Source organism: Osmerus mordax, chromosome 2 (genome assembly GCF_038355195.1).
Source record: "Osmerus mordax isolate fOsmMor3 chromosome 2, fOsmMor3.pri, whole genome shotgun sequence".
Lineage (NCBI taxonomy): Eukaryota > Metazoa > Chordata > Actinopteri > Osmeriformes > Osmeridae > Osmerus > Osmerus mordax.
In genome coordinates, this window is record NC_090051.1 from 14,078,752 (window position 1) to 14,091,748 (window position 12,997).

Sequence of the window (12,997 nt, forward strand, 5' to 3'; positions counted from 1 at the left end):
TTGTAGACATTGAGTAAATGTCTTCCATTCACTCTTAAGGCAGACCCAGTTTCGAGCTAATGAGGTCACATTTAGTCACAAGCGCTCCAGCACAACTGCCAGAGGAGGGACGGAGAAATAGAGAGAGGAAGAGGTGATGTGGATAAAGAAATAAGTTTGCAACTGTAATGGCGTGAGGATTGCAAACACTCCAACAGCTGCATGACAACTTCACATGTATTCATTGGTGTTTTGGTTTGTGTGTGTACGCGTGTGTGCGTTTAAGTTTGGGCTAGTTTTGAGTACCTCAATGAAGGAACAAATTAAATTCCCCAAAGTGGTTCCATTTGCATGGAGGAAAACTGTTGTGCGTGTTTGTGTGTGAATGCATGTGCGAGTATTGCTGCTGGAATCTTTTTTGGGGGTAGGGAACACAAAAGGCACAGCTATCAGCGGGGGAGGGGGGTGGAGAGGGGGGGGGGGGTCTGAAAGAGGAGCTTAGGCAATGGCAGTGAGTATTAATAGCTTCTTCTGTGACTGCATTTCCGACACTCTACTTCCTCTTCACTCTCTCCTTTCTTCTTTTCTGACACACATCTCCGCCATGGTGCCTGCCAATGCCAAGTCACAGTGGACACACACATACTGTACACACACACACACACACACACACACACACACACACACAGGGTGAGAAGGAGGAAATCTCTACATATTGACTTTGTTTATATGCTCGGTTCAACAGAAGGAATCGTACAACCTAGAATGACTTTCTTATATTTGATTGACATGGTATGGGTTGTTATGAGTGACAGTATGCTCATTCCATCTTTTCCATCTCATCACTCCACTGCAATCTCTCCATCTCCTGTCATCCAAATTACTTTAACATGGAGGACAGTCAACCTATTTTAGCTGACAGATGCAAGGCTAATGCTATTATCTCCTCTCTGCAAACAGCTGCTGTAGAAGTGAGCCTCCTTCTCACAACCATTCCCATTCCAAGCCCCAGCCACAACCTCAGCCCCAATCCCAGCCCTAGCCCTAGCCCCTGCCCCAGCTCCAACCCCTCCTCTAGCCCTATTCTCCAGTCATCACTTTAAGAACCTGAAGAACCATCCATAACCACAGACTTAAAACTGAGTCTCCACTGGTGATTCTGCCGGTGCTATCTTCCTGTGTAGAATCCTGACACAGTTTCATTGGTTGGTTATTATATCTTTCCGGCATGACAATTATGCCTCATTATTGGCTTGGCTAACGAACCCTTGCTAGGCAGTGATGGGATCACTGATTAGAGCTAATTACAGCGTTGTCCTAATTCTGTTCCAACATGTCTCTCAGGACGTACGCTCCACTCTTCTCTCTCTTCTTTCACCTCAGTCTTTCCTGTTTCTCTTCACTCTCTCCACTCTCTCTCTTTCTCCTTTGGTCTCCCCTCTCTCCTTTTTGTCCTCTCTCTCCTCGCTGCGCTCTCTTCTCTCTCGGCATCTCTCTGACGGTGCTCTCACCCTCTGAAGCTACTTTGTCAGAAGAATAAAATCGTGTGCGAGACAAATGTGAAGAGTCTGTCTGTCTGTCTGTCTGCCTGTTTGTCTGTCCTGCTGTCTGGAGATCCCATTTCGCCGTTTTGAACTTTTGAACACTCTTGTCATGTGAATCCGGAAAGTTTGATGTGAACTCTCGACGCTGAACTCGTCTTCGTGACTGCAGACTCCGAGGAGGCTCCACTGACTCCCACTCTCTCCTGCTCGGTCCTCATCCTCCAAGCCGGCGGTTTAAACACTGATTAACACAGAAAGGGTTTTCGTGTCACGCAGTCTGAGATTGGGTTCACTCATCGTCTTACTGTACAGACCCCACAGAGACCACAGATGAGGCCTGACCCACTTCTGGCTCAGCAGGAATGTATGTACCGCTCAGCTGGAGGGTTCTTGGAGCCGATTGGTTACCAGCTAGCCCTGGGCCCAACTCCTTGTAACTAATTCTGGCTAACTCTGAAAACCGGGTTGCTGTGGAAAAGTGAAGGAATATATGTATGTGTCTGTGTGTGGGTGTGTGTGTGAGGGAGAGACATCTACATTTAATTGCCGATAACTATATCCAATTATTATGATTACTTGCTTATCTAGTAACTGCACGCTTGATGCTAATAACCTATGGGAGTGTACTTTGTTTGTGACTGAAACGTTGTGTCCTTGGGCAAGGCACTTCACCCTACTTGCCTTGTGGGAATGTCCCTGTACTTACTGTAAGTCGCTCTGGATAAGAGCGTCTGCTAAATGACTAAAATGTACTTCAACCATTATGGGATTCAGATGGCTGAGCGGTGAGGGAGTCGGGCTAGTAATCTGATGGTTGCCAGTTCGATTCCCGGCTGTGTCAATTGACGTTGTGTCCTTGGGCAAGGCACTTCACCCTACTTGCCTCAGGGGGGAATGTCCCTGTACTTACTGTAAGTCGCTCTGGATAAGAGCGTCTGCTAAATGACTAAATGTAGTCAGGACTGTCTTACTGTTGTGAGCTCAGTACAGGCTTCATCCAAAGTTATCGATAAGGGCATGTAAAGGCTCAGCACAGGCCAGTAGCTCTCTCACTCTCTCTCTCTCACACACACACACCTCACAGCAACTGTTCTCTATTATAAAGTAATCCATCTAGATTTGGGGATGTGTGTCCTCTCTGAATGCAGCTGTTCCAGGGGCCTAACTGACTGGCGGCCACCATGCCCCCTAACCCCCCCCCCCCCCCCATCCCAGGGGACCTTCTGCTTGTTGTTGTTATTGATCCAGCAGAGGTGTCTGCGGTAACGTCTGTAATGAAACGCGGTCAGGAGGCCGTTAAAGGTCGGCTGTCGCCGGTGCGAGAAGTGCTGATCCATCATAACGCTGGTTTGCAGCGAAAGCCGAGCGTGTCTAAGGTCAGGGGTTGTCTTGTTAAGCCCTCGCTGCACGTCTGGCTGTGGGACGATGGATGCTGGTTTACACGCGCGTGTGTGTTTCAGCAGACGACCAGATGACTCTCCCTAGACCCTTTTTCCAGGACAGTCCCAATACATCATGGTTTTAATACGTGAAATATATTAAATTCTGTAATTTTATATAGACTGTTATGAAATGTAATATCATTTTTTATGAATAGCCCATTCTACAAGCAATGTCACTGAGGGCTTCACATACGCCCATAAAACTGCAACTTAACCAACCTCAAACCCTCAAAGAAGAAAAGAAAAAACTCCCAGAAAACAATTAAGAAATTCAGTGAGGGAAACCTCCTCCAGAGATGGTTGATGATCCAGTACAGAGAGGTGCAGACCATTGGATGATACAATCATGCAGTAAGAAATAAACAACGCATATGACTCGGTAGGTTTATATCTAACAATGCTCTACAAGCTAGTCATCTCATGTTTGTGTGTACGTGTGTGTATTCTCTACTACTCCAAAGCCAGAGGGAGGGTGTATCAGCTGGTCTTTTACTGGAACTTGAATGACAGACATGACCTTTATTATCCCAGCCTGTACACACACAGTGACACACACATCTAGTTCTGGGTACCTCATCCCAGCTACCTCAGTCTGGGTCCATATCCGTCCCGGGCACCACAGCTGGTGGAGGACTGGGGTGATGGACAGATTAGGGTTAGAGGAGAGAAGGCATGAAAGGAGACAGGAGCTGACAGTCTCTGTTTGTGTGCACATCTCTGTTTTTTTCTCTCTGCCTCTCCATATCTCTTCCCTTCCTCTTTCTCTCTTTATAAAACCCTGTAGCTCAGGAAAAGTCTGAGAGAAGCAGCTGATTCATGCTAATGAAAGACTTAATTAACCCCCACGTAACATTGTTAATGACTGATTACGACTCCCACCACACACACACAAACACTCATGTCCCTGTGTCTGGGAGAGAATTGGGGCTCATAGAAAGCCTAATCATGTACACCTGAACATTTAACCATCTTCACTGATTGGTACAGTGTGAGTATTAGTCCCATATATTTTGCTCCCACGTTTCTAAACGACTTGTCGTTGACTTATTGGCTGTGATTGGTTCGAAACCAATGTTTGTCTTTTAAGGTTTTCACAAGGATTTGAGATACTCTGGATGTCGTGCTGATGTTTAGCTGAGGGTTGGAGTGGGTGGGCTTTAGTGCAACCGTTTCTACTCAGGTATCCTACTCAGACTCGAGGGAGTCAGGTGTCTGAGCGGTTAGGGAGTCGGGCTAGTAATCTGAAGGTTACTTCTTGGGCAAGGCACTTCACCCTACTTGCCTCGGGGGGAATGTCCCTGTACTTACTGTAAGTCGCTCTGGATAAGAGCGTCTACTAAATGTAAATGTATCCAGCTTTGTCTTTCTACTTCTCACCATCTCTCTCTCTCTTTCTCTGTCTCTCTCTCTCTCGCTCCACCCCACTCCCACCATCATTTCATCCAGCTGCCTGAGGACCAGCCCATATATATCTTTCTCTGTGTCGACCTAACAGGGTAATTTGCATTCTATTAGCTGGAAACATTCCGTGGGGGGCGTGGTTGTTGAGTGCCTCTGTCAGTGTTATCAGGCCTGGCAAACCTGCCAGCACACTGCTCTTTATTGTTCGGGGCGACGGCACAGATTTATGGATGAAGACTGACAATGGTGACCTGAGAGCAATGTCCTGGTGTGACTGGGAAGAGAGAGGGAGGGAGAGAGGGAGAAACGAGGTTGGCGGGGGAGGGGATATTATCTCACACCATAACAGAAGGCTGAACTACCCGGAGACCAAACACACATTAATCATGTCTTCTAAACACATGCCATCCACACACACACCTGCACACACATATACACAATATACACACACTCTTAGCCTCCTTCCTTTAACCCCCCTCCCCACAGACCCCGAGCTAATGAGTTCTTTAATTCACTCTATACTGTGTTAATGTCTGTCTGCTGGGAAGGCCTGATAATCTCCTCTACTTTATCATCCATCTTCTCTGATGAATGAGCAAAGCGGCCACTCAGTCAGTCTCTGTCTTCTTCCCTTTCTCTGCGTTTCTGCCTGGCTTCCCATGGGTTCTGTGACGTTGTGAAGACGGGGGTGAACGTTCTCCTGCAGGATGTGAACGGGAAAATTCCTCTGGACTACGCCAGCGAGGGAACCGAGACCAGTTACATCCTCCGCAGATACCTGGAGGAGAACGGTATGGAAGCACGCGCTCACACACATACTTGCACGTCCACAGGCACATACTGAACACACCAAAAAATGCAAACCCATGCAGTACACAAACGTAGACTCTCCCATCAAAAATCACTCAAAACATTCACGTTCATACTCACTCAAAAGAAGCCAAATCAATGAATCTGTATGTATTCGTATAAATCAACTATTTAGGATAATAGTTAAATGTGGTTCATTAAAGGTTTATAAGTCATGTAGATGTACACAATTACACAGAATGAGGGGACATGAACCCCCCTAGTCTTTGCTCCATCCTGTTATGGCTGACCGGTGGACACAAGCGCGAAACAAAAGCCAAGACAAGCAGTTTGAGGTTGAGCGGGAATTTAAAGAGCGGACTGAGGGAGCAGGCAGGCATGGAAGACAGGACAGGAAGGGCAGGCAGGTCAACCAGGCATGACAACCAGACAAGCATGACAACCAGGCAGGCAGGCGAGGAGATGGGAATCTGAGGATCATTACATCAAAAGGAGGTTGGTACTTCATCAATCCGAGACTTAAATATACAAGTCTAAGAGGCCGAAAATAAACCTGACTGGTAACCGTAGCAAACGATTTGGTGGTGAGCGGATGTAAAACCAGGGTTGAAATACTGTTGAGGTAGTTAGGTGATGAACAGAAGGTGTGTAGGTTGAACGGGTTGGTCTTGAAAACACGGTCTGGAAAGCTAGAGCCTGGACCCACACAAGACAGGCAGGGGAGAGCCCGGCATGGACTAGGTGGGAATGGGGAGCGTGACACATCCCAGGCCCCACATCCACCCCCAGCCCTAGTGGAGGTGCTAACATGCTAACATGCTAACACCAGATATAGCCCTCGGTTGTGCTGAGCCATCCATCTACCTCAGAGTAAGAGCCACTTAGTCTCTACATCAATACGTCACCACAGACAGTGAAGGAGGGTGAGGGTGGAAGAGCGAGGGATGATGGAAGATACACCCTCCCCTCCCCCACCCCTCCATCTCCATCCATGCCCCCTCATACTAAGGGGCTGCATCAAGCTTGGGTAATTCATCATTATAGTATGGTGGTCCCCTGAAACCTTGCCTCCATCTCTCCCTCCCTGTCTCTATTCATCCCTCCCTCCTTTCATCCCCTCCTTCCTGTCTCCCTTAGCATGGCCCTCCATCCCTTCTGACAGAGTACAGACTTCCAATCAGGAGGAACAGGCCACTCGACTGCAAACCCTCATATGTGCAACACATAAAATAAACAGAACAGAACTTACGACGCTCAAAACATGCAGGCCGTCGTAATATCCGGTTGTTTCATCTTAAACTCCTGAAAAAGCTGTCACAGAAAGATAGTCATTTATCTGGAGCTGATTACTTAGATCCATCTAAGGAAAAATGACAGTTGCTTTCGTGGTCTTAGATGAGCTTGTCATTATTAAAGGTCTGGAAGTGAAGTTCAAAGGCTCCTCTGTTCTCTCTGTCTTCACCATTTCTATCCTGACCCACTTTTAGTTTACCAAAGAGCTACAGCCATCACTCCCTCTGAGAGGCGTGCTGTGTGTGGGTGTGTGTGTGTGTGTTTGTGTGTGTGTGTGTGTGTGTGTGAAGGTGAGGTCCAGCCCCAGGCAGACTGATAGCACAGTAGAGTTCCTCTCAAGCGGAGAGAAGGTCAACAGAGACAGAAGACATGGAGAGATATGTTACAGAGAGACAGAGGGAGAGAATGGGTAGAGGAAAATGACAAAAGAGAGGGAGGGAATGGAAAAGGAAGGACAGAGCGAGGGTGAGAGTCTTCTTCACTCGTCCACCCGTTATCCGTGCATCCACACACGCACACACAGAAACACTTACACAGCTTCCTGTTGCGGGCTTTCTCCCTCGAACCGATATGTGCATGCCCACATCCCTCCATATCCTCCTCCTCCTCCAAATGCACCGTGACACACACTGGCTCTTTGTAACCATAGCAACCTTACTACATCTTCTATATCCCCCGCAAGTCGTTTTGGAGTAAGTACACTGCACTCACACACAATTCTGGTCTTCCATCTGTTTAGTACTATGATTTAGTTTGATCAATCTTTGATCAATCCCCATGGTCGATTCATACTCTATGATTGATAATGTATTCATCTTATTTTTACTTAAATGACAGCAAATTGCCAAGGCAACCTCAACAATGTCTCCCGTTGTGTTTAGGGATGACATGCCATTGATTTAATCCAGAGTGGGATTATGGGAAAGACTGGCCCCCCGGCCATCCCAGTTCCCTTTAGTCTGTGTCAGGCCCTCAGATAGCCCACACCCTTCCAAGAAACCAACTTGATGAAGACATATTCTGGAACATATATTCCAGTGGTAACCGGATACCTTTTTTCGAAAGATTTTAAGGATCCGCGTCATGCAGGTTCACTGTCTGTACTGTCCACACACCATACTTTTTTGTGTGTTTGTATAGTTACAAGTGTGTGCGTGTTTCCAAAGGTGTGGATGTGTCGTCCATGCACATCATGCGTCTCCAGAGGCCCAGTACCATGCTGTCAGACGTGAGGCAGCTGGTGTCCAGCAGGGGCAGTCTCAACCAGCCCAACCACGACGGGGTAACCCTGGTGAGACACGCCTTCACCCTCTCAGTGAGAGAGAGAGCACAAGAGAGAGAGAGAGAGAGAGACTGACTGTGTGGCATGGAAAATGTATGTGTTTGCCTGTTTTGTGTTGCTAATACCTGTCTTTGTCTCTTTCTATACCTCTCTCGCTCCTCCTCCCAGCTCCACATAGCGTGTGCCAGTGGCTACAAGGAGGTCGTCTCAGTGCTGCTTGAGAATGGGGTCGACCCCCAGCCTTACGACAACAACTATTGGACACCTCTGCACCTGGCCGCCAAATATGGACAGGTACCAAACCATCATACTAACATACGCAGTACCAAACATGTTGCAGTAGATTACAATACATTGTCAGTATGTTGTGTGTAACCTAACAAAAGCTTTGAAGAAGACCACAGATCTTTGCTACAATAATAATTGCAACTCAGTCAACCAGCTCGCTCATTGGCGAAAGATCATCTCGATTAATGGAGCAACCAACACAGCCCCACCCAGACTCTCTTTTCTATTGGTCTAAGTGGTGCATCTGCGTTTCGTTGTCAAATGAAACATGCTCCTCAGATGGGGGAGATTGATATGGAGAGGCAGAGGAGGTGGGGCTGGGGGGTGGAGGGTGGGGGGGGGGGGATATGAAGAGAGGGGAAACGGTTGTGTTAAAATCTTGCTGACGCGGCCACATTTGTGTAATTACATTTCTGGGCTTGCGTGCTGCTGACAAGAGGAATGTATTGGTCTTTAGAAGGCTTCCGTTCTCTCTGTCTTCAGGGTAGGCTCTGCTCTGTGGGGCTTTTTAGACTCCCCTTTCCTCTCCTCTGCCCCTCACCTGAGTTCATGTACTTCTCTCCCTCCCATATGTCTCTTGCTGTCTTCACTTATCTCAGCAACTTGCTCTGCCAGCAAATCTTTGATATGGCAACTACATTCCTCATCGAGACAAATGTACTTACGATAACACATGCTTGGTCCTCAGTGTCAGTATTCCCCCTACTGGGGATACAACTCCAGGATAGATGGGTATCCTAAATGAGATGTCAGTGGGCTCTGATAAGAAAATCAGCCATGCAGAGAGGGGAGTGTTGGGAGAGAGAGACATAGAGAGAGACAGAGAGAGAGACAAAGAGTGAGATAGACAGAGACAGAGAGTGAGAGAGAGAGTTAGAGAGAGAGAGAAAGAGAGAATGAAAAGAGAGGTTTGGAGGACCCACAGCATCAGAACAGGCATTGCATTGGGTGGATGTAAGTTTGTTCCTCCAACTGCAGTGGAGTTTTGGCAGAGGGAAGGGCCTCAGGATCGATCACATTTCCTCTGCAGTGCTAAATCACCTGAGCAGGTCTCCTCCGCACTCTTCATCACCCTGTCTCTCCCTCTCTGTCGCTCTCCGGCTCTCCTCCACACTCTTGACTGCTCCCCCTGCCCCCTCCCCCCCCCCCCTCCTCTGAAGTGGCTGGCACTTTGCATACTGCTTCGAGGCACGGTCCACCTCACCCAATCACAGAGCCCCACTCACTCAAAGCCTTCTTTCACACACGCTTACACACTCACGAGCCCCCTCGCACTAACAACTACACGACTACATCAAACAGCATATATTATGTATTATATACTTATGTCCCCAAGACAGAACGCGGGTATCACTCAGCTACTAGAGATGGTGTTATGTAACAAGCCGGAAAGATCCTTGTAAAAGGTTCTGTAGTGAGTCATAACTGACTGTACTGCATGTACGCTGCACTGCACACACCCTTGTACTCAAGCTGGTTGACGGGACGGAAAATAGCGAATGCCAGGTGACCTTTCTGAGGTTAGAGTACTGTAACTATCTCTGACTGTGAGCTCCAAGACTTCTGTCACCATGGAGATAATATCCCATATCTCTCTGTATGAGGGTGCCTGCTAGCCAAGTTCTTAACTTGTAACTTGTCATTTGTAACTTGAGCTCCATTTACAGTCATCAGAGTGAGTCTTTGCGATCACATACACCTGCAGCAACTGTACTTGGCTGCTGTCTTTTCTGCAGCCTCTCTTCTTACACCAAGCCTGCCCCAGCCTCCACCGACCTCACTCCCCCTCCCCCTTAGATTCCACTGCTTTCCTTTCCGTCCATCGTCACCCATCTTTCTCTTTCCCCGACCTGCTTTTCTTTACATCCCCCAGTCTCCACCAGCCCCCCTGCCTCACCCGGCCCAGCCCGGCCTCTCTTTGCGTCTCCTCTCTTTCGGACATTTCTGTGGTCCTAATATAAACCCCAGCCCTGGGGTCAACTCTGTAGCGATAATGCCAACCAGGCTAGAGGGTGGGAGTGTATCAGGTAGTGTGTGTGTGTGTGATGGTGAACAGGCTGCAGCCTTAGAGACTGCCAGCTGCTCAGCTGGCCCAGATCCAACTGATCAAAATGTGCTGAGTCACTCCATTCTCCCTTTCATTACTCTCTCTCAGTCCCTCCCCTCCTCTCCCCCTCTGGCAAAGGTATTTCATCTAACTCTCAGCAGTGTACTGAGAGTATATGTGCAGTAGATCAGATTTTGCCAGCAGATATGTAAATAGTCGACTCCGGCTCACCAGTCTCTGTACCTCATCAGAAACATTGTCACATCATGACCCGAGAGTAGGGGACAGGTGATCAAAATGAGAGAAACTTCCGGTCGTGTGATGGACACACATACAGTCTCCTGCACTGCAGAGCCTTCGAGACAATGTTCCAACAACTACGTACATATTCAGCAGCGCTTAACAAGAACGTGACTGTTGGAAGTATAAAGGTAGTTCATCGGGAAGAGCCAGTAACAATGCATCTAAAAGCCAATGGAAGAGGAACAAATCCATACTAATGGCTCAGGCTAATCAAGCCAGCACCAGCCACTCCATTGAGGTAGCCTCGTGGAAATTCCTTGATTCTAAAGAGAACATCAAGCACATAATGATACTCAGTCATGTGTAAACAAACTTGAATAATTTCGGAAATGTAATCAGCAACATTTATGACAGAAGTCTGAGACTAGAGAGAGCTGCGATGTGAAAACGTGATGCAGAGATAACAGCAAGATGCAAGGATTTGCTCAAAAGAACCAGGCAAAACAGCATCCGGGTTTACCAAATGCCTGAAACTGAAGTTGAAATTGAAGACAATTCATAGAAATGGATTTAAATCTAAAATGTTTTTGTGTGTCCATCTGTCCATCTTTCTCTTCAAACAGACAAGCATCGTGATCCAATTACTGAAGCACAGAGCTGACCCCACACTATTGAACTGCAACCAGGAAAAGCCCTCAGGTACACAGTGGCACATCTTAGATTAGTGATCACATTATCTTAGATAACGTTTCCGGTAATGAAACAAATACATTGCTTTATATTGTCCAAGATGAGACTTTTTGTTTACTGGTAGTACAAGAGTGATCACACACACAAGGCTGCTGGGACAAACACACAACAAATGTAATAAAGTTCATCTTTTTTTAGAATTAGTCTGTGCCCCCTCTCCCCATTGGAACAAACTCATCCATAACACAGAGGACATTATCATTGCTTAATCTTGACGCACAAATGCAAGAATACAGACACACACACACACAATCTGAATGATTGAATGTGGTTGGGGTAATCATCGAAAGCTTATTAGATTCATATAATTATATAGTTTCATAACACAAGAATATCTGACTCTCATTACTGGGAGCATTCGGGACTAGTAGAGCACAATCTGACGAATGTAATTACTACCACACTGCTACCACACCACTCCATGCCTACTTTGCAGTTATTTGGGGAATTTGTTTCATTAAACGGACATATAGATCTGAAATACCCAAGCACATTACTGTAGCCTTAAAGTCGTAATCCTCTAAGATTCTGTGTACCTTCTGAAAGTCACATTGCTGACACGTACAATGGTGAGCATGTTGGGTGAATACCAAATGCAGCCTGGTAATTACACTGCTCCAGCCAGTATCGTCTCCCAGGGCTGAGAAGCCGAGCACTAATCAATACCTCTCTTTAACACCAAGGCTGAGGCAGGGTTGTGACAGCCCTGGGACACAAGGAGAATCCCCTTCTTTTCACTTACAGGTCCCGAGGATATACAGGCTGAAACAGTGAGAGAGAGAGTGAGTGTGAGTGTGAGAGTGAGAGAGAGAGAGAGAGAGAGAGAGAGAGAGAGGGGAAGATGAGATGATGGAGATCAAAAGGGACAGTGGAGGGAGGTGTCAGAGAGAAGGCGTTGAGTTCAGGAGGATGTCAGTGTGTCTGAGTAGTATGGGGAATGAACGCCCCTCCTCTACTCCCCATTGACAAGTTCAAACCATGAACTGTACCTGAAACTGCTAAGGGATGTACTGTAAGCCGTTTCACACTGTTGCATGTTTTTTAGATGTTTCAAAAAAGGTTTCCCCTGTGTACGAACAAGCATATCTTGCTATACACATCCTCGGCAGAAAGGTCTATAAAAATACGCAACGGTGTCAATGTCAATGTCAGTGATTTAGTTATCACGTAACAGCCTTGCAATGTTAGCTTCGTATATGTTTGTGGGTCAGTGTTTGTCCCCGCAACCCTGTGAAAGAAAGCTAAAAAGAAATCTCCTAAGGAAGCTAAGAAAGCTTACACACACTGTCACCCCCTCCTCACAGTAAATATCTGATATTACTGCATATGTATATCAAATAAATATGATCATTATTTAGGTATTGGAATGGCAACAAAAAAAGCACGCTTTTCTATAAATGTTTCAATAAGCCCTTGAATGCAGCTTTACAGGGGTTCACTCTGTTCACTCAGAGAAGACTCTTCCAGACAGATGATAAGGGGGGGAGCTGACAGTAACCTACTGTTTAAAGTCCTGTCACTTCATTGTCAGTGCCTCACCTCGCCTCATACGCTTCATCCCCAGACATGTCAGCGACAGATCCAATCGCGGACATGCTGCTGAGGGCCGAGGCATGCTGGGTAGAGAGACAGAAGGACCCCACTGCCCCCCTGTTCCCCACAGACCAACGCTACTATGATGGAGGGGCTCACGATGTCACCACACCAGTCAAAAACCTGTGAGTCTGTCGATGGTGTTGGACTGTCCAGTTACTGTATTTTATGCTCTCAAACTCACACCAGAGCATGGAATTCTAATACTAAAATGTGATGTGCTAATTATACAATTTATGATAGATTTACATGACTAGTTATGATACAATTATATACTTTTCTAACATCTACTGTAAATCGACTTCATGAAAGGCAGTTATGATAG

At 46.8% G+C, this 12,997-nt stretch overlaps 1 protein-coding gene across 1 annotated transcript in view; it reads left to right on the forward strand.

Annotated features, from left to right (window-relative positions):
* Nucleotides 1-12,997, forward strand: part of myo16 (myosin XVI) — a 76,827-nt gene that overhangs the window by 15,530 nt on the left and 48,300 nt on the right. The window contains exons 5-9 of the mRNA XM_067259009.1: nucleotides 5,049-5,157; nucleotides 7,636-7,760; nucleotides 7,920-8,045; nucleotides 10,953-11,028; nucleotides 12,644-12,797. Coding sequence (XP_067115110.1) covers nucleotides 5,049-5,157; nucleotides 7,636-7,760; nucleotides 7,920-8,045; nucleotides 10,953-11,028; nucleotides 12,644-12,797 — 590 coding nt within the window. The remainder of the gene's footprint in view (nucleotides 1-5,048; nucleotides 5,158-7,635; nucleotides 7,761-7,919; nucleotides 8,046-10,952; nucleotides 11,029-12,643; nucleotides 12,798-12,997) is intronic.